This window comes from Pteronotus mesoamericanus, unplaced genomic scaffold, assembly GCF_021234165.1.
Source record: "Pteronotus mesoamericanus isolate MK-2021 breed Mesoamerican mustached bat unplaced genomic scaffold, CSHL_Meso_final contig_1018, whole genome shotgun sequence".
Lineage (NCBI taxonomy): Eukaryota > Metazoa > Chordata > Mammalia > Chiroptera > Mormoopidae > Pteronotus > Pteronotus mesoamericanus.
Window position 1 is genome coordinate 1,087,720 of NW_026555002.1, and position 20,793 is coordinate 1,108,512.

At 62.2% G+C, this 20,793-nt stretch overlaps 1 protein-coding gene across 1 annotated transcript in view; it reads left to right on the top strand.

The window, feature by feature from the left end:
• Nucleotides 1-20,793, top strand: part of COL6A3 (collagen type VI alpha 3 chain) — a 70,523-nt gene that overhangs the window by 19,644 nt on the left and 30,086 nt on the right. Inside the window, exons 5-17 of the mRNA XM_054571233.1 lie at nt 2,481-3,065; nt 4,758-5,357; nt 6,545-7,117; nt 8,447-9,049; nt 10,936-11,544; nt 12,920-13,534; nt 14,389-14,988; nt 15,604-15,941; nt 16,532-16,610; nt 17,494-17,639; nt 19,145-19,237; nt 19,762-19,815; nt 20,673-20,744. Of these exons, the coding sequence (XP_054427208.1) occupies nt 2,481-3,065; nt 4,758-5,357; nt 6,545-7,117; nt 8,447-9,049; nt 10,936-11,544; nt 12,920-13,534; nt 14,389-14,988; nt 15,604-15,941; nt 16,532-16,610; nt 17,494-17,639; nt 19,145-19,237; nt 19,762-19,815; nt 20,673-20,744 (4,967 nt within the window). The remainder of the gene's footprint in view (nt 1-2,480; nt 3,066-4,757; nt 5,358-6,544; nt 7,118-8,446; nt 9,050-10,935; nt 11,545-12,919; nt 13,535-14,388; nt 14,989-15,603; nt 15,942-16,531; nt 16,611-17,493; nt 17,640-19,144; nt 19,238-19,761; nt 19,816-20,672; nt 20,745-20,793) is intronic.

The following is a 20,793-nucleotide window of genomic DNA, read 5'->3' on the forward strand; positions in this document are numbered from 1 at the left end:
AGGCACGACAGCCTGAAGCTTCTCTTGTTAGGTCGAGGCGTCCTCGCCTGGCCCGCAGCCCACTGAGCCTGCTTCGGGAAGCGCACCGTGCCCGCAGGTTTTGTGAGCGCTGAGCGTGTGCCATGGCTGCCGTGGCTGTGGCGGGGGGCTGGCCTTTGGGCCCGGGTCCCACATTCACCTGCTGTGTGACGCTGGGCTGGCCACACGGCCTTTCTTGCTCCAGTGTCTTGAATTTGCGATTCTAGGGGAAGATGTAGGTCCCATCCGGGAGGCGTTGCCAGTTCTTTTTCAGCTGGGGCAGCGCATGGCCCACACTTCAGTTTTCCCCCACGCACTAGGGAATGGAAGTGTTAGCTCCTGGTGTACAAACATCCGCTCCAATCGGCGTGACTGGTTTGTCAGGGCTCCGCAGGGGGGCCTGGCTCTCTGGTAGGAGCCGCACAGGAAGCCAAGCCCGGGAGTTGCAGGGCTGGGGGACAAGGCGACGGAGTATGATGGGGCGACGGGTAACGAGACTATAACCCAGTGTCCCTACGCTGAATGTCCCCGCAGAGTGGCAGGTTCGAGGAGGACACCACAGGGGGCTGCCATGGAAGGCGCGCTTCAGAGGGGCGGCCAGGGAAGGCCGGCCTGGGAGGCCTGGGCTGGGGGGGGAAGGGGCGGGGTGTCCCCCATGGCGTGCGGGGTGTCCCCCTTGGCGTACGGGGTGGGGCTGGCACTCGCTGGGCTTGGGGCACTGGAGGGGCGCAAGCAGCTTCATGTGGGCAGGGAGGACGGGCCTGGGGGTGGGCGGGGAGAGAGGGCCCAGGGGCCGAGCTGCAGGGCCTGCGCTGGCCCAGCTGCGGAGGGAGGGACACCCGGCCCAGGAGCCTGGGGGGCGGTCAGCGACCGGGGCCAGAGCGTGGGGTGCTGGCAGCCCGGCGGGGGCCGTGTGTCTCCTGGGCAGGGGATCCCCCGGGCCCGGAGCTGCCGAGGAGCCGAGTAGGATGCAGTTCAAGGGGCTCCGCTGCTGTGCCAGCGTGGAGGCCACTGGAGTGGGTGCAGCAGGAGCCGGGGCCACGCCCACCCGCAGGGCTGCCCTGTGGCCACGCGGGCGAGTCGGCCTTGAGCGGAGAGCAGGGCCTGCCAGGGCCGCCCTGGGGGAGGGGAGCAAAGCTTGCGGGGCAGGGTCGGGTGGCGTGGCTCTCTCCAGACTGTCCTGGGGCAGAGAAAGGGGCGGATGGTGGCTCTGTCAGGGGCATCTGACCGGGGCGGGGAGCAGAGGGCCAGGCCCTGAAGCGGATGAGAGGGAAGGGGGGTCAGCCCTGGGAGCAGGGCGGGCGAGGGAGGGGGAGAGGGCGGGCTGTGGGGCACACAGAGTTTCAGCCGCACGCGCGCCAGAACCCCGCGTGCCTGCAGAGCTGAGGGCGTGGCATTTATTGTTTACACCACAGCTGGACGCCTGCACCGTGGTCCCCGCGGGCCTGTCCTGGGGTGCTTTGTGCCCCTGCGTGTTTCCGTGTATCCTCCTAAAGAGAGTGAGGGCCGCTAAGCGTCCGTATAGTGGACTCAGTCAAGTGAGTCCCAGCGTGGCCCGAGCGCACAGCGGAGCCTGTCAGCCGTCTGGCCACGTGCAATGACGGCGGCCCCTCCTGGCCAGATAACTGCTTGATAAACGGAGGCCTCCGGCTGCAGCCTTGACCGCCTGTGTCCCTGTGAGTCTGGGAGGCCCGGCCACCTTCTGGACGGGGGCTGATTCCAAGGCTCCGCTCCTGGGACCCAGGCGGGCTGCCGACGCGGAGGCTCGGCGCGGGCGCAGGGGTCTCGCTTCGTGGTTTGTCCCTGAGATGTCCCACTCGTGCCACGTGGAGCCCTCACCACACAGGGCTCGAACAGAAAATCCGTCGGTGCCCCTGACTGGCTTTGACGTGGGTTTCCTCTTCATAAGTTGCGTGATGCCCAGGAAGTGGCGTTTTTCTTTCTCTGCCTGGAAAGTCAAGGCCTGGAGGCTAGGACGGAAGGCGGGGGGTGTTCGCGCTCTCGGCATTTGCCCTTGGCCGCGGGTGTCCACGAGGCCCCAGACGGGAGCACCAAGGGCCCTCCGAGAGGACGCTGATGGCCTCTTCAGTGACCGGAGCCGTGGCCGCAGCCTGGCCTCCAAGGCCACGCTCCAGATTCATGGCAGAAAGGAGCTTCCTGACTTTCTTAGTGACAACACGCTAGCTAACCGGGTGGCCACTGACACTAAATCTGTTTTTGGGTGACTGTCTTGTAAAAAAGGGCCGAGTGGGTGGGGGATGGGTGGGGAGCCCGAGCTGCCACCCCGTAGGGAAGGACCCAGCTGCCACCACTCCCGTGCGCGCGATGACAAGCTCCCCACTGACGCCGTGTTGGCCAGAGCCAAAGGGAGCGTCCCGTGGACGGGATTAGCCGTGTGAGGGTCGCGGTCGCGTGTGCTTGGTAAGACTGTTCCACTCACCTTCTCACGTTGCCACCTACAGTCGTCGAGGTCAACAAGCGAGACATAGTTTTCCTGGTGGACGGCTCGTCGGCACTGCCCCAGACCAACTTCAACGCCATCCGCGAGTTCATTATCAAGGTCATCCAGAGGCTGGAGGTCGGGCCGGACCTCGTCCAGGTGTCGGTGGCCCAGTACGCGGACACCGTGAAGCCCGAGTTTTATTTCAGCACCTACCCCAGCAAGAAGGAGGCCGTCCAAGCCGTGCGGAAGATGAAGCCCCTCGGGGGCTCGGTGCTGTACACGGGCTCCGCTCTGGACTTCGTCCGCAACAGCCTGTTCACGGAAGCAGCCGGCCACCGGGCCGCCGAGGGCGTCCCGAAGCTCTTGGTGCTGATGACGGGCGGTAAGTCCCTGGACGACGTCCGCCAGCCGGCCCAGGAGCTGAAGAGCAGCGGCATCCTGTGCTTTGCCGTCGGGAGCAGGGCCGCCGACCAGGGCGAGCTGGCGGACATGGCCTTTGATTCGTCCCTGGTGTTCACCCCGGCTGAGTTCCAAACCGCCCCCCTGCAGGCCACGCTGCCCAGCCTGCTGGCGCCGCTCAGAACCCTCTCCGGAACCACCGAAGGTATGGCGGGGCTGCGGGGGGCAGGGGGCGGCCGGTGCACCAGTGGGGGGCCTCGGGGCAGGGCCTTCGAGCAGCAGGGCAAACGGCCGCCTCCTGCGCGCCGGTCAGGAAGGAGGCGGCCCTTACTTGGTGGAGGCACGAGGGACAGACAAGACCTATTTCTGGCTTCTGTTGACCCTCAGCGGGGGCTTGTAGGCCTTTGATGTCCTATAATACAACTTCTTGTCTTCCGATGTCACACGAGCACTGTACGCCTTCCCAGGTCATGAAATAAGAACTGTGTGGCTTGAGCTATAGGATCGGGCCCTGCCTGTGTCCGGAGCTTCTGGCCGAGACAGTCCCCTCTCAGCTCCTGCCTCTCGACAGGTCCCAGTGCTCTGTGTCTGCTGGGGACCCCTGTCCAGCCTCGTTCTCCCCCGCCTGCCCGCACCCCGAGGCGTGGCCTGGGCCTTCCTCTCCGGAGCGGGCAGCCCACTCCTCGGTGACCAGAGCAGAGTGCTGGCCTGCTGTCCCCTCTCTCTACGGCATGTCCTGTCTCTCCGTGGGAAGCCTAGGGAACGAATGGGCGCCAAGAGACAAACCGAGCAATTGTTCAGCTCCCTTATTTAATGTGGCTGTTGGTGGGAAGCTATTTAAAAAAAGACCCCCGGCAGTTTGCGTGCTTATGAGCAAGGGGGCTTTGCCACCCCTGGTGAGGATGGATGTCGCAGAGGCCAGCTTTCTGCCTCCGGACCCTTCCCGCCCTGCCTTCCCTGCACTGCGTGAGTGCCCGCTTTCTGCTCCGGCACTCGCGCGCGCTCTCTCTCTCTCTCTCTCTCGTTTTCTTAAAAATTCTAATCCACACTCATAGCCAAAGTGCAACTTGACAGAACATAGGATAAAAGGAGTTGCTAGGTTTAAATTTTCACGACACCAGGGGACAGATGGGAGAGAATTTTTTCAAAAGGCACGCACTTGCATGGCGGGGAAAGACAGTCTCGGTGGAGCACCGCACTTTTGGTCTCCCCTGTGCGCGGCCCCAGCCCGGCCCAGCCAGCAGACCCTTTCCGTTCCCCCTGCTCCCCTGGCCCCGGGCTCGCACTCCGGAAGGACTCCCGCGGGCACCCTGTTAGGCAGAGGGAACAGCGGGGAAGAATGAGCGGGCTCTCCCAGGGGAGCCTCGAGATGAGGGCAGGCCTGTCCCTGTAGGTGTTTTCAGCCCGGAGCGGCTCACGCTCTTGGGTCACCCTGGGAGAGCGCTTCCCGTCTGCCTGTCAGTGGGCGCGCCCGAGCGCGCGCGGGGGCGAACCCGGAGGGCCCCGTCTCGGGCGGGCACCCTGGCTGGGACTGGGTCCCCAGCCAGCGGTGAGCCCCCCCGCCCCCCCCGCCCCACAGAGCTCAGTCCCAGGGAAGGGGGTCCCGTTTCAAGGCCCCAGTCGTTTCTGCCGGTTGAAAACACCGCACCTTTGGCGTCGTGTCCGTGAGTCAGCTTGGCCTCTCACTCGGCTATCGACATGTGTCGCAAACGCCGGCCCCCGCTGGAGGGACATGGGCAGCCCCCTGCCACGTTCCACGGGCCGGACGCGCTTTGCCTCCCCGTGTGTCCCCCGTGTCCTGCGTGTTGGCATGTGTGTACCTGCGGCGGGCACACATGCGAAAACCCTCCGCGGGCGTGTATGTCTGTCTCACCTTGTTCTCTGTGCTTCACTGCAGTTCACGTAAATCCAAGGGATATCATCTTTCTTTTGGATGGATCGCTCCACGTCGGAAAGACCAACTTCCCCTATGTGCGGGACTTTGTAATGAACGTAGTTAACAGCCTCGATGTTGGAAGCGACAGGATTCGTGTGGGGGTAGTGCAGTTTAGCGACACTCCGGTCACGGAGTTCTCCCTGAACACGTACCAGACCAAGCCAGACATGCTCGCTCACCTGCGGCGGCTGCAGCTCCTGGGGGGGTCGGGCCGGAACACGGGCGCGGCGCTGCGCTACGTCCGGGCGCACCACTTCACCGAGGCCGGCGGCAGCCGGATCCGCGCACGCGTCCCGCAGCTGCTGCTCCTGCTCACGGCCGGGCGGTCCGAGGACTCCTACCTGCACGCTGCTAATGCGCTGGCCCGCGAGGGCGTCCTGACCTTTTGTGTGGGAGCCAAGCAGGCGGATAAGGCCGAGCTTGAGCAGATTGCTTTTAACCCGAGCCTGGTGTATCTCATGGACGATTTCAGCTCCCTGCCGGCTTTGCCCCAGCAGCTGATTCAGCCCCTAACCACATATGTTAGTGGAGGTGTGGAGGAAGTCCCACTCGCCCAGCCAGGTAAAGCTCCCCCGCTGCGCGGGGCTCCCTCCCCCAGCACCCCCGGCGGGCCGGTGGCCCCGTACAAACTCCACAACACGGTGACCCGCAGGGAGCTCGAGGGGGGCTCGAGACACTGTTCCAGCCGCTGTCGGCGCCCCGTCTGAAGGGGGTCTTGGGTGACGGCACGTGTGGGGGTCGGCTTCTGCTCCTCACACCACAGCCCGCCTTCCACCCAGAAGCTGCTTCCCCCGGTGCCTGTGAAGGTTCTGGGGTGTGAGCCGAGGTGGAAGCGAGAGGGTGCCTGCAGATAGAGACGTATCCCTGCCCCACGCGAGGCTGCCTTGGGATCAGTGGGGGGTCGCAGTTCTTTTCTTTAGGTGACATTTCTTTATGCTCACAATCCGCTGTATCTGGACCAGAGGCTGTAGCTTTAAGTGGCGGTAACGCGATTTCCAAAGGCAGCCCCGGGCACGGCCCTTCCTGCAGAGGAACACGGCCGAGGGCAAGGGGTGCCGAGCCCCCCAGCTTGCTGACACCGCGCAGACGGGCAGCGAGACGGAGGCGCCAGGACCCGAAGCCGGGGGTCCTGGGCAGTGTTCACACTGAACATCGCGTTTGCGTGACTCGCTGGAGCCCCCGCGGCGGCTGTCCCCCTTTTCCGGGTGCCTAGATACGGCAGATTGGGGCGCCGTGACCCACAGAGCAGAGAGGGACACTATCCTGCCTGCTGACCTGTGACCCCCGTTTGAATGAAAAGGCGATCCTGTTAGGACAGATAGGTGTGGGCCAACTCGGTTATCCCCGGGGAGCGGCACCATCCGCCTCTGTCACTGGAGGTCGGTCACCTTTCACGGAGGACAATAAGGACCCCGTGTTTGATCATTCGGTTTATAATTTGGAAACACAGTCTGCTCTGGAGCGACAGCCCCCTGGGCCTCTCATTGTCTTGCTCTGTGGGAGAAGCCGCGATGCTAGGTTGGGTAGGCCGGCCTTGTTCTTCTAGTCCTTCGTCTGCACTCACTCCTGGCAACAGCGTGGGCACGTTAAGACCGCTGGTGGGGGTCCGTCTCCCCTTGCCGGGGCGGCGGCCGTCAGACGCACCGTCTGGACTCCCAGGGCCGAACGAGGGCGCTGCGCGGCGGAAGCCCGGCTGGTGCCCGCCAGGCTCTTGACCCTCACTGTGTCCTCACCTCCTTGTTTCGTAGAGAGCAAGCTAGACATCCTCTTCCTCTTCGACGGCTCAGCTAACGTCGTGGGCCAGTGGCAAGCCATCCGCGACTTCCTCTACAAGATGATCGACGAGCTCGACGTGAAGCCGGATAGGACCCGAGTGGCCGTGGCTCAGTACAGCGACGACGTCAGGCTGGAGTCTCGCTTCGACGAGCACCAGAATAAGCCCGAACTCCTGAGTCTGGTGAAGAGGATGAAGCTCAAGACCGGCAGGCCCCTCAACTTGGGCTACGCCCTGGAGTACGCGCACAGGTCCATTTTCGTGAAGTCAGCTGGGAGCCGCATCGAAGAGGGCGTGCCGCAGCTCCTGGTGCTGCTGGTGGCAGGGAGGTCGGCCGATCGCGTGGAAGAGGCCGCACGGGAGCTGAGGCAGAGCAGGGTGGTGACGTTCGCGCTGCAGGTCAAGAACGCAGACCGCGCCCAGCTCGAGCTCATAGTGCTGTCCCCCGCCTTCATCCTGGCTGCCGAGTCGCTCCCCAAGATCGGAGACCTTCAGCCACAAATTGTGAACCTCTTTAAAACAGTGCAGACTGGGCTGCCAGCGCCAGGTATGACGGTGGGGCGCCGACCGCGTCTGCCGCTCGGCTCTGCAGCGCGGGGGCCTCGGCGGGCGGCGGCTGCGGGGGCCCGGGGAAGGTGCAGGAGTGATGGCGGTTTGTGCAGGGGCAATGAAATGCGGCTTTTCTTCCCCGGCTCGGACCCTCTGGCTGTTCTACAGGGCAAAACGGGAGGATCAGGGTGGTGATTTTTAAGGACATTGACGTCTTTCACAATAAGATACGTGCTAAAGATTTAGACCTATTAGTGGTTAGAAATCCTTTTAGGAAACATGATTTTACTACATGCATAATAAAAGCCACATGGCATGGTTACAGTGAGCTAAGCCAGTCTTCCTCCTCATACGCCCCCGCGCCCTGTGTTCGGGGGGTGCCGCTGTGTTAGCACCCCTCCGCCCATTCACTAAGGACACATGGCAGAGGAGCGCGGACACGCTCCCACCACAGGCGCTGCAGGACAATTTTTCACGAGAGCACCATGCCTTTGCGTTTAGCCGCTTTCCGGTTGCTGATACAAATGCAGTGGAAAGAGTAATTAATTTCACGAGCAACCCTTTCGATGGGCTGCTGAGAATCGAGAGTTCCCGCTCTCGATGGCGGGGCCCACAGGCGGTCGGTTCTGGATCGTAGCCCGGGCCCTGGGCCGCATTTCCCCGCCCCGCCCCGCGGTGGCTCGCAGCGAACCATGTGAACCTGCCCGCCTCCAGCAGGGCGGCGGTTCAGCAGGCTCCGCTGCCGCCTCTCTGCAGTGCCTCGTGTCCTCCTGGAGCGTGCCTTTGCAAGTTCACCGTACTGCCCACGCGTTGGACAGCTCTAAAATAAAAGTGCTACCTCTATACACGGGTGCATGTTCCCCCACGGCTGCTGTGGCAAATGACCACAAACTGGGTGGCATAACACAGAAGTGAATTCATCACCTCACCCTTGCAGCAGTGCCAGATGCACGCCCAGGCCCCCAGGCTGACTTCAAGGCGTCGGTCAGACCGACCATGTTCCTCGGGAGGTGCGGGTGGGTTCCCCTTCCCTGGCCTTTTCAGCTCCCAGAGGGGCCCGCAGCTTCTGGCTAGTGGCCCCTTCCTCCACCCTCAGTGCCAGCAGCATAGTATCTCCTCTCTCCCTGTACCTCTGTTTCCACTCCCCTCTCGTCTCCCTCTAGACTGGATCCTCTCGTCCCCTCGTATAAGAACACCCCCAAAGTCACGTTCTCTTCTGGGGATTCAAAACCAGACATGTCTGTGGGGCCGTTATTCGGCCTCCCAGAGCTGGCACGAAACGGTCCCTCGCACGTCCTGTTTGAGTCACCAGGCTTTCTTCCTCCAGTTTCAGAGGCGAAGGACGTGGTATTTCTGCTCGATGGCTCGGACGGTGTCCGGAGCGGCTTCTCTCTGTTGAAAGATTTTGTCCAGAGCATGGTGGAGAGCCTGGACGTGGGCCCGGACCGCGTGCGCGTGGCCGTGGTGCAGTACAGCGACCGTACCCGGCCCGAGTTCTACCTGAACTCCTACATGGACCAGCAGAGCGTGGTCAACGCCGTCCGCGGCCTGGCCCTGCTGGGAGGGCCAGCCCCCAACACGGGGGCCGCCCTGGGCTTCGTCCTGAACAACATCCTGGTCGGCTCGGCCGGAAGCAGGATCGCGGATGGTGTCCCGCAGCTCCTGGTCGTCCTCACAGCCAGCAAGTCCGGGGACGACGTGGGCGGCCCCTCGGGGCTCTTGAAGAGGGGCGGTGCGGTGCCCATCGGCATCGGCGTCGGCAACGCCGACATCACAGAGCTGCAGACCATCTCCTACATCCCTGACTTCGCTGTGGCTGTCCCCGCCTTCGAGAAGCTGGCGGACGTCCGGCAGCAGCTCTCCCAGCGGGTGATCCAGCTCAGCAGCGAGGAGCTGAAGAAGCAGCCGCCGGTTTTTCCAACAAGGCTGGGTAAGGAGGGGGCTCCTCGGGTCGCCGTTCCCTAAAACAACTGGGGTGACGTGTTGGGACTGCAGGCTACAGCGTGTTCTCCGCTTCGCCTCTGCTGCCGCGTGGGGTGTGAGCTAGAATGCCGGGAAGGGGTAGGAGCCACCTGTGTTTGGTCTCGGGGGCCACAGTGGCTGAGGCCTGGGCAGATGATTTTGGCCACATTGAAGTCTGATGGAAGGGCATCATGTGGGCTATTCCAGCCCGGCAGGGAGTCTTTTGGGTGGGAACCCGCGGGGTGGGGCCGTCTCCCCAACGACAGCGGCCCTTCTCAGCTGCCCCTGGAAGGTCCAGCTGGCAGCCTTCCGTGACCAGGGCCAGGGGTTTGACCCTAGGTGCTGTGTCGAGCTGGAGCACGGTCTCTGAAATAATTGGTTTTTCCAGAGCCGGAGTGTGAAGGTGGCTTTTGAATCGGCTTGGTGCTGCGAAGTGTCTTAGCTGGCAGGAAGGCCTCCCGGCCCTGAGGCTGTCCCAGGCCCATGTTCTCCTTCCCGCCCGCTTTCCCGCGCCTGCGTGCAGCACGCTGGAAGACGGTGGGAGCCCGGCCACTGGGCAGGAGGGGGCCCGGGCGGGGCGGTCCCCACGGGGAAGAGGCAGCTGCGTCTTCTCCTTGCGGCTCATGTTCCCGAGAACACCGCCTGCAGCCTCGCGGCAGGGAGCAGGGGAGGGAAGGGAGGAGAAAAAGCCAGGGAGGAAAGCCAGATGCAGGACATGGGCCCGGGGGATGCGGGAGGTGAGGGGGACAGCCATGGCGTGACTGTGGGGGTCCGCTTCCCCCCTCACGTCCCCCAAACAGCTTCTGTGGGATGTTCCAAAGGGCTTGTCACCAAACAAATGTGGGAAACAGGGAGACACAATGGGAAGGAGCCCCGCGAACTGACTTGCTTCGCGCATCTCCAGCTCTGCGGGGGCGGCGGCAGCGCTTCCGAGCTCCCTTCCCGCCCGAGCCCTCTCCTGCCCCATGGCTGTGCGGCCCGCGCCCCGAGCGCGCCCCGGGGACCACCCCCGTGGGGAGCGGGCTGCTTCTGTGCCGGGCGCGCAGGCACGTATCCCCGCAGTGACAGGACTCCTGCCCGTTCACGCCCGCCCGGCCTCGCCCGTGCCCGCTCCCCCGGCCTGGGCCGAGGCGGTCTCCTGGAACCCCCTGCTCCTGGCAGACAGCAGGGGATTGGAGGAGGGCTTCCGGAAGCACCCGGGGGCCTCGCCCAGCGCGGTGTCCGTGCCTCAGCTCCCTGCACCCCCGTGATGCCGGTGACCTCTCCCCATCCCGGGCCCCCTGCTCACCTACGCAGGGATGTCCTCCGCTCTTTCTCTCTCCGGATCATCCGCGCCCGCCGCGCGTGGGAGGGGCAAGGTCCTCCACGCTGCTGACGCATTGCTCTCCTCCTTAGTCCCCCCACGCCCCGCACCCCTCCAGCAGCGCCTCAGTCCCTGTTCAGATCGCACAGCCCCTATGTCTCCGCTCCGAACCCCCCAGTGGGCCCCCCTCACGCCGCCGCACCCAGAGCGCCCCTCGCGAGGGTCCCCCATCTGGCCGAACCCAGCGGTCGGCTCTCCAGGGCCATCTGGTCAACTCACGAGCAGCATCTGCCGCCGCTGAGGTCCCCACGCCGTCCACCTGTGGCTCTGGTGACCAGTCTCCGCCCTGCGCACAGCGGCCCCTCCTTAGCCTTGCAGGCCCCTCCCTTCACCCTGACCTGTAGTCGCTGTGCAGGGGATGCAGGCGTTTTACCCAGAACTGTTGGAATGAGGCCGCGTTGCTGGTTACATGACACATCGGGAGGTGGTTTGCTCAGGCTAAGAACCGGGTCCTGGTGAAGGCGAAACCCATGATGTCGTTGGGTTCCCAGGTGCTGGTGGCAAGAAGGACGTGGTCTTCCTCATCGACGGGTCCCAGCCCGCCGGCCCCGAGTTTCACAACATCCGCGGGTTCATCGAGAGGCTGGTGGACTCGTTGGACGTGGGCTTCGACACCACGCGGGTGGCGGTCATCCAGTTCAGCGAGGGCGACCCCAGGGTGGATTTCCCGCTCAACGCCTACTCCAGCAAGGAGGAGGTGAAGAGCATCGTGCGGCGGCTGTCCCCCAAGGGCGGGAGTCGGGCCAACATCGGTGGCGCCCTGGAGTACGTGTCCCGGAACATCTTCAAGCGGCCCCTGGGGAGTCGGATTGAGGAGGGCGTCCCTCAGTTCCTGGTCCTCGTTTCATCCGGGAAGTCCAGCGACGAGGTGGGAGACCCGGCTGCGGAGCTCAAGCTGGCCGGCGTGGCGCCGCTGGTGGTGGGCCGCAATGCGGACCCGGAGGAGCTGGCGAGGATCTCCCTGAGCCCCGAGTATGTGTTCTCGGTGAGAACCTTCCGGGAGCTGCCCAGCCTGGATCAGAAGCTGCTGACGCCCATCACGACCCTCACCTCCCAGCAGATAGAGCGGCTGCTGGCCAGCGCGCGCCACCCTCCGCCAGGTGAAGGCGCGGGCTTGCTGCGGCTGCTGTTCTGGGCGGGGGCCGGGGGAGGTTTGACGCCAAAAAGGAACAGGCTCCGATGTCCGTGGTGCTCGTGGTGAGTACAGTTAAAATACAGGCGCAGCTGCAACTCAGCCAGGCGGCCCCTGACCCGTTGCAGGTGGGAGGTGGGCCGCGGGCCGGCCCCTGCGGGGAAGGACGCCTGCCGGGACTTGAGCCTGTGGCAGGGGAAGCTGCGCGAGGCTCAAGGACATGGGACTTGGCCCAGGTCCGGCGTGGTCAAGGCAGGGAGGGGCCTGCGGCAGGGCGCCTCGCTGGGTCCCGTGGCCGAAGCGGCGACGGGTGAAGCGGCAACGTCGCTCCCTCAGCCAGGACCGAGGCGGGTTCGGTTATTCTTGTCTTCTTTCGTCAGCGCCCACACATGGTGACGGTGTGGCCTCATTTTGGCCTTGATGCGGCGTGGTCACTGTGCGGCTTCCCCCGCCGTGGGGGTCCCCTGCGACCTTTTGTGCTCCACAGGAGAGCCGGCGCCTGCTGTGTGTGGGGGGACAGAGTTTCTGTTTCTCAGCGTAAACGGCTCGGGGGCATGACTCGCTCAGCTTTGGCTGTGCGGTTCCCACCATGGCAGCGCGGTGATGTGGGAGGCAAAAGACACATTGCATTTGTCGAGTGGAAACATAGGACTCGTTTAAAACGTGGCGTCCCCGAAGTACCTAGGATTCTAACTGAGGGGCAAACAGGACTTTTGGGTTAAGTTGTAGTTAAACAATGGACTTATAGAAAGAGCTAGGAGAGGTAATATTGAAAATAAAAACTTTGTGTAAATGTTGGAGACGTGTGAGCAAAAAGACACACACGCCTGTCGCCCCGGGGGTCGGCAGCGGCCCTGCGGGGGGCAGCGGACGTCCCCTGGGCGTTCAGCAGCTACGTGGCCTCGGATGAGGAGAGGACCTTTGACCTCGGCTGTCTCCCTCCTCTGGTGCCACAGAGATGTTGGTCCGGGGACCCCCGTGCCTCTGGTAGTAACAGTTCACGGTTCTGTAGGCGATAGTTCCCAGGACTTGTTTCTAAGTATTGCTTTTATTTTTAAAATTAGTGGTAACCCAGACCACACAGCCGATATTAAAATTGAGTAAACGCACAAAAATTTGGGAGAACTTAAAATATTTCAAGAAGTGGATACGATTTGAGTGAAAAAGCCCCAATTTTAATGATTACTTAAAGACATGAGCACATGGGACGCGGACCGTAGTTTCAACGTTGCCGTTGTGGTGCAGTACACCGCAAAATTCAGAGTAACATACAAAGGGCCGGCACAGAAGCAGATGACCGCCTGCCGTGTCCTGAGCTTTCCTCCTTTTTTCTTTTGCCCCAGCTTTTGAGAGCGACGCCGCCGACATCGTCTTCCTCATCGACAGCTCAGACAGCGTGAGGCCCGAAGGCATCGCGCACATTCGAGACTTTATCCTCAGGATCGTCCGAAAGCTCCACGTTGGCCCCAATAAAGTGAGAATTGGGGTTGTGCAGTTCAGCAATGAGGTCTTCCCTGAGTTCTACCTGAAGACCCATAAGTCCCCAGCTGCTATCATCAGCGCCATACGCGAGCTGGGGTTCAAAGGCGGGTCTCCGCTCAACACGGGCAGAGCTCTGGAGTTTGTGGCGAGAAATCTCTTCGTCAAGTCCGCCGGGAGCCGGATAGAAGACGGAGTGCCCCAGCACCTGGTCCTGGTTCTGGGGGGCAATTCCCAGGACGACGTTTCCAGGTTTTCCAAGGTGATGCGCTCCTCAGGGATTGTGAGTTTAGGGGTCGGAAACCAGCACGTTGACAGGGCAGAGCTGCAGACCATCACTGACAACCCCAGGCTGGTCTTCACGGTGCCAGAGTTCAGAGACCTCCGCAACGTGGACGACAGGGTCCTGAGCTCCATCGGCCCCTCTGGGGTCACGCCTGCGCCTCCGGGAGCGCAGATGACCCCCCCGCCGCGGACAGGTACGAGCCGTGGGCCCGGCCGGCAGGGTGGGACAGCCGGTTGTTTCCAGCTGGAAAATGTAATTAGCATTCATGTGAATGGTTTTCATCTCATAGGGTTGTTGCTCAGATAATATTAGAAATTAAATACTGGAATAATAATGTAGTTGAAATTGTAGAAGGAAATATCCCAGAAGGCATAGCGTTACCAATTCCGCCACGAGAGGTCCACGAGCGTCTCTGGGGTCGATGTGGCCCCACCGAAAGGTTCCGCGAAGGTGCACTGAGGGGCAGCTGCCGGCGCTGCCTTTCGGAACGGGACGGCCTCGTGGAAGCTGGCCAATCCATGACCCCCTCTGCTCCGGTCTTGACTGCTTGATGGGACTAGGAAATGGCCCCAAGCGCCTCTGGTTTTCAGCAGTGTCCCGCAAAGCTTTCGGCATGTTGGCAGGCAGCCCCCCGGAGGCGTGTGGGGTCTGCTTTGCATTTCGCAGCCGGCTCCCGCCAGCCTCCCCTTGCTCTGTCTGCGGCACAGGTCCCGCATTCCTGCCAGGCAACACCCTGTGTTTGGATGGGAGGAAAGTGTTTGGTGGCATTTCCTAAAGCACCTGAAGTCGGGGACACCACCGCAGGAGGGGGCGCCGAGTTCCCGTGTTTCCTTTCCTTTTTGTTTCAACGCGGTCTCGTTGAGCTCGTTTTCGGTGTCACGTTTTGAGGGCTGTGAATCTGGAAACTACCGCGGCATGGGGTGGGGCCCAGGCGCCCCCTGTGAATAAGTTACAGGAACGTCTTGTTTCGATTATTTTGTCTTCTGCGTATTGACGTGTGGCTGTGGACGCTACCGTTCTCCTTATTTTCATTTTGGTCACTTTCAGACAAAAAGAAAGCAGACATCGTGTTCCTGTTGGACGGCTCCATCAATTTCCAAAGGAACAGCTTCCAGGAGGTGCTCCACTTCGTGTCTGACATTGTGGACACAGTCTCCGGGCAGGACGACTCCATCCAGGTGGGGCTGGTCCAGTACAACTCCGACCCCACCGACGAGTTCTTCCTGAAGGACTTCGCCACCAAGCAGCAGGTCATCGACGCCATCAACAAGGTGGTCTACAAAGGGGGGAGGCACGCCAACACCAAGGTGGGCCTCGAGCACCTGCGGGTGCATCACTTCGTGCCGGAGGCGGGCAGCCGCCTCGACCAGCAGGTCCGCCAGATCGCGTTTGTGATCACGGGAGGGAAGTCCATAGAGGACGCGCAGGAGGCCAGCCTGGCACTCACCCAGAGGGGGGTCAAGGTGTTCGCGGTGGGCGTGGGGAACGCCGACTCCGTGGAGACCGGGAAGATCGCGTCCAACAGCGCCATGGCCTTCCGCGTGGGGAACACCCAGGAGCTGTCGGAACTGAAGGAGCAGGTGCTGGAAACCCTGGATGATGCCATGTACAAGATCTTGTGTCCGGGGCTCACGGACGAGTCCAAAGGTAACCCCTCCGCGGGCGCCCTTGCAGGCCTGTCCTGCTGCCGCGCATGGCAGACTCAGCTACCTAGATTTGCCTTGATCTCCAGCGCGGGCCCAGGGATTCCTTACGCATGTGCTTCCTCAGGCATCGATGGACTCATATCCTTGGGGGTTGGTCCTGGGGGTCACCTTGCCCGTTACGGGACCTTCTTTGAGTACAGTAGAGGAAGCCTGTCTCTCTTGCCTTTATAAGACTGTCTCTCCTTATTCTGTAATCCTCCAATAATTCCAATTTACCGACCCCTGTTTCTGTTCATAGATTTACTAGATCAATGGTATGGGGGATCAGAATATTTGAGTTCTCAGGTGTGTTTAGTCTAAAGCACGGAACTTGGGAGGCGCCTGAATAGCAACTGAACGTCACACCGGCACTGACGAACACCCTGAAAAACACACACACGGTGTGCGCCAGGGCCGCAGGGCGCGGGCCGATCTGACCGCTGCTCAGGGCTCGCCCCCAGAGGGGCCCATTCCACCCTTCGCGTGAGGCGCCCTGGCCCCGCCCCGGGGTCGTGCCTGCACGCAGGGCTGGTCTCTGCAGCCACACCTAGGGCTCACCGCCTGCTTCCCCCCGCAGCCTGCAGCCTGGATGTGATTCTGGGGTTCGACGGTTCACGAGATCAGAATGTCTTTGTGGCTCAGAAGGGCCTCGAGTCCAAGGTGGATGCCATCTTGAATCGGATCAGCCAGATACAAAGGCTCAGCTGCAGCGGGGGTCAGATGCCCACCGTCCGGGTGTCCGTGATGGGCAACACGCCTTCGGGCCCTGTGGAGGCCTTCGATTTTGCCGAGTACCAGCCGGAGCTGCTCGACAAGTTCCGGAACATGCGCAGCCAGCACCCCTACGTCCTCACCGCGGACACGCTGAAGGCCTACCAGAGCAAGTTCCGGCAGGCCTCGCCGGCCAGTGTGAAGGTGAACAGGGCCTCCGCCGGGCCTCCGGGGGGACCCCGGTGTCCCGCAAGCGCTCTTCCCGTTCCGCGGCCTTGGTGACGCCCGAGCGTGAGCCCTTCATGCGACCTGCTGTAATACTCCAAAATGCACCATTGTCCTTGTTTTACTCATGCTCTCTAAAAACAAAACAAAACAAAACAAACCCCCCCGCCCCAGAAATCACTAATTAGGCTTGAATGAGTTGCATTTGTGATTAATTCATGCTTTTAGTCCTACCTATGAAATAGTTCCGTTCTCTGTACATGGCTCTCTCCCTCCATGTGTTTATTGTGTGTACACGCACACACACTGTTTCCAGAAACAACTACTCACAAATAGGAGAGTGAGGCAAGCCGTCTTCGTTCTCATTGCTGCTTGCGTTTTTGGGTAAATCAAATGCCACCACACGCCCCTTCATTTCCCACCGGATTAACTGCACGACAGCTGAGTGCTGGGGCCACGGGGCCACGGGTGTGAGCTGTACACGGGTGTAAGCGGAGGCATGGGGACAGCTGAGCCCCCTCGCTGGAGTGTCAGCTTCAGCTGGAGTTTGACTTGTCTTCTATTTTCAGGTGGTCATTCATTTTACTGATGGGGCGGATGGAGACATGGCTGCTTTACAAAAGGCTTCGGAGGAGCTCCGACGAGAAGGTACGTTCCGGAGCTTTCTAAATGGGGGACGGAGGCAGGCGGGCCGCCGAACTGGAGAGAAAGGACCCGCGGATGGGTCCTCGGGTTTTGCCTGGGGCGAGGGGGTGGGGCGGCCAGGGGCCAGCTGTGCCCAGACCGAGTCCTGGCACAGGCCCCGCCGTCTCAGACCCACCCAGGGGGCGCGATCCTGGAAAGCATCACGCTTTTGCAAAGAGACAGGAAGATTCACGTAGCGAGATCACATAAACTAGGAATAATTTTGTAGCAAAAAATATTGCTCTATTCTCAGTTACCACAGCTCAAGAATACAACCACATTAAACAAACGTAGACTTTAATATAACCTAAATAAAGGCATGCTTTCCAAATTCAAGGGGACTGGAGGAGCCACGGTGCCTGCTGTCAGATGTGACGCCTGCCTGTCACGGCTTTGGCCTCCGGTCCCCCTGACTGTCAGGGCGTGGACGCCAGCACCGGGGGTTAAGAGGGGTGTAGGGAACCGTTAAGTTGTCACCAGAAGGTTCTGTTTATTGCTTGTTTTTCCCGAGCAGTGGAGACGAGGGTGCGCTCACCTGGCTTCGGGGGTGTGGTGCGTTACTTTTTCCACAGCAAACCTGTGTCAGGCAGGGCCAGTTGGGGATTTTATGTATGAAGATACATCAGTGTCGCTACCTGTATTTACATGAAGCGGTTTAGTTACCGACATACCTGAGACCATGGAAGGGGCTCGAAGCCGCAGGACCTCAGCTCTAGGGAGTGGCAAACTAGCTGGACCCCCCGAGTGTCAGGGGAGGGCCGAAGGGCGCACTGACGCCGCCCTTAAAGACGGGCGGCGTGGCTCTCCAGCACCGCCGTGGGCCTCAGCGCGCGTGCCGTCCTCGCAGGTGTCCGCGCGCTGATCCTGGTGGGCCTCGAGCGCGCCCCCAACTTGGAGCAGCTGATGCAGCTGGAGTTCGGCCGAGGGTTCATGTACAACAGGCCCTTGCGGCTCAACTTGCTGGACCTGGACTACGAGCTCGCGGAGCAGCTGGTGCGTGTTCTTTGTCTCCACACACCGACCGCGGTGTTTGGCTTCTCGGGGCGATGCAGTCAGGCCCTGGCTGGCGCAGTGGCTCAGTGCATTGAGTGCCGGCCTGGGCGCCAGCCTGCGAAGGGTCGCCAGTTAGGCTCCCAGGCAGAGCGCAGGCCTCCAGTTGGGGCTGCGCGAGAGGCGACCACACATGGATGGTTCTCTCCCTCTCTTTCTCCCTCCCTTCCCGTCTCTCTAAAAATAAATAAGTAAAATCTTAGGGGGGAAAAAGATAATGAAGTCACTGATCACCAGGCAGCAGGGGAGGGGCCGCTGGGTGGGTGACTTCACCCACTGACCACACGTGGGACCGGCCTTGTTGCCACAACATTGCGTGAGTCTTGGACATCGGGAGACGCAGAGCGGGAGGGCTGGCGAGCTGGGACACGGTCCCCCGGCGTGCCGAAGCTGTGGCCTCAGGATCCCCTTGCTCCCTTCTGTGGCGGCCTGTTCATTCCTAAGGTTGCTGAGAAGGCCAACCATCGAGACTGACCTTCCCACACAGAAACCGTGCCTGCGGCCGCGGAAAGCCGGCACGAGGAGAACAAGGATGTGCAGGGAGGGGAAGGCCGTTTCAGGGCAGAGAAGGGCTTCCCCTGCCTTCCCTTCGGGCTTCCTCGGAGCGCGGGAAGGCGCCCGGGGCTCACTCGCCCTCGAGCGTCGGCCCCTCTCAGCCGGAGGTGTGCGAGCCGGAGTGGGGCCGAGCAGCCCACTCCGAGGCCCTGGGGATGGGCCGGTTCTGCCCCGGCCACCGCTGCCTGCTGCCCAGCACTGGAATGAGGATTTTAAAAGACTGGCTGGAAGGCCGTTGAGTCAGCCGACGAATCTGGGGTGCGGGAGAGAGGGGAGCTCTGGGGGGCTCGCTGCCAGGAAACACACCGACCGCCGCGCGTTCCGCGGGCGGAGATGTGCTTTGGGGGTGGCTCCTGTGTGCCAGGGCAGGAAGGGACTGTCAGAGCGTGAGAGGGGCCGCAGAGGCACTGGTGGCCCGGCGGGGGCGCCGTGGCTGGGAGGCAGGGGCCGGGCTGTCTGTCCCACACCAGGCCTCCTCCAGGCCGCTGCCCCGTCCCGGGCCCTGACCCCGGGTCTTGGTTTTGAAGCCGCCTTCTGTTCTGACCATCGGCAATCTGTTCGCTACGGTTGCTCTTTGGAGCTTAAAAATACATAAATTACGCCTCACATCTGAAACTTGAGTATCTGTGTTGGAAACTTCTAGAAATAAGGCCTCGCCTGAGGGGACATTGGGAACAGGGTTTGTTTTCCTTTGCTCTTTGGTCTCCTGTTACTGACCCCTCCCCCACCCTGACGGTGAAGCCACGAAGCTGGTCCCTGTGTGAGTGCCACATGGGGGGGGACTTCCTCTCTCTCTGCGGAATCCTCACAGTCCAGATCTTGACCTCTAGGGCGTACCTGTGCTTCTTTGGGAGGCCTGCTGACACTCGAACTTTCTTGCTACAATTTGACAGGACAACATTGCCGAGAAAGCTTGCTGTGGGGTGCCCTGCAAATGCTCCGGAGAGAGGGGAGACCGCGGACCCATCGGCAGCATCGGGCCGAAGGTATGGCGGCTTCGCCCCTTCTCCTGCCTGAGGCTGCTCTCGGAAGCCTGTCATGCCTGGGCTGGAGATGGGGGGAGCGGAGGGGCCCCCAGGTTGCAGGACAGAGGACTGGAGGAGTGGATGCATGTTCAAAAGTCCACTCCCTTCCCCCAGTCCCTGGGGCGACGCGACCGAGCTGTCCCTTGGCCCATCGGCTCTGCATGTTATAAAAGGACGTTAGAACCAGCGGGTGTCCTGGGCCGCTCAGTGCGGACCGTCGTCAACAGGGATGCTTAGCATCTGTTCCCCGAGTCACAGGAGACAGACGGGGTCTCGTGACAGATCGGGAGCCCTAGGGATCCTGACGGAAAGAACAATCACACTGAAATAATGAGTAGAAAATGTGACGTTCAAGGGCGCAGCTAAAGCGGGGCCGAACTGGAGCCCGGCTCTGCCTCACGCTGGGGGCCAGGGAGGCGGTCCGCACAGAACAGAGACCCCCGAGCCCCACGGTGTAACCCGGGAACCCATGTGCTTTGTCCTAGGGCATATCCGGAGAAGACGGCTACCGAGGTTATCCCGGTGACGAGGGGGGACCCGTAAGTGAAGCTGTTTATTCCCGACGTTGTCACTTCCTCCTTGCTCTGTGTCGGGGCTGAACGGCGGGGTTCCCACTCCGCTCAGTGTCCGAGGCCTCTCCCTCTGGGAAACACCGACGTGGCACTTCCTCGGCACCTGCCGGATAGCCACGCGATGGAAAACGGCGCGGCGCCCTTCGTGTGACAAGCGTGGTTCTGGGGGCGGGGCTCGCCCGCCTGTGTCCCGAGGAGGGCTCGCTGTGCCTGGGGCCCAGGGCCGCCACGTTGGGCTCTGCTCAGGGCAGGTCCCCAAGCAGAGATGGGAGTCAGCAGCGGCGGGGCCCTAATCAGGCTGCGACCGGGTCACGCCCTTCAGGGGAATCCCCCCGGGGAGGTCTGGCAGGTCAAAGGCCTCGGGGTCCAGTTGAGGGTGGGCAGAGCCTTCCGGAAGCAGTCCCAGGGACAGATGTGGTCGGAGAGGCTGGGAGGCGCTAGAAGAAGGCCCGGCCCTGGGATTAAAGGACCCTTCGGGGAGTAGGCGAGGTCCCAGTCTCCCAGGTGGTAGTGCCAGCGTCGGGGTGGGGCACAGCCTCGTTGGAGAGCTGGGGATGCGGGGCCACCCAGAGGAGCGTTCAGGCCGGGGTCCTCCGCAGGAGCCCCCAGGCGGCGTCCTCTGCGCTGCAGGCCTCCCGACGCCCTCCCTTTGGGGTGCTGTGCCCTGGGCCTGCGGGGCAGGGATGCTGGGGCCCGTGGGCTGCGTCAGCATCCCTGGCAGCAGAACCGGCTTCCTACGGCACGCCTTCCACAGAGTGGCAGAGCCAGTGGGGACGGAGGACAAGGAGCTGCGGCTTGCAAAATGGCTTTGTCTTTCCTGACAGGGTGAACGGGGTCCTCCCGGGGTGAATGGCACTCAAGGCTTCCAGGGCTGCCCCGGCCAGAGAGGAATAAAGGTACCGTGTGGGGGATTCCCCCGGTGCAGTGGGGCCACGGCCCTGGCCT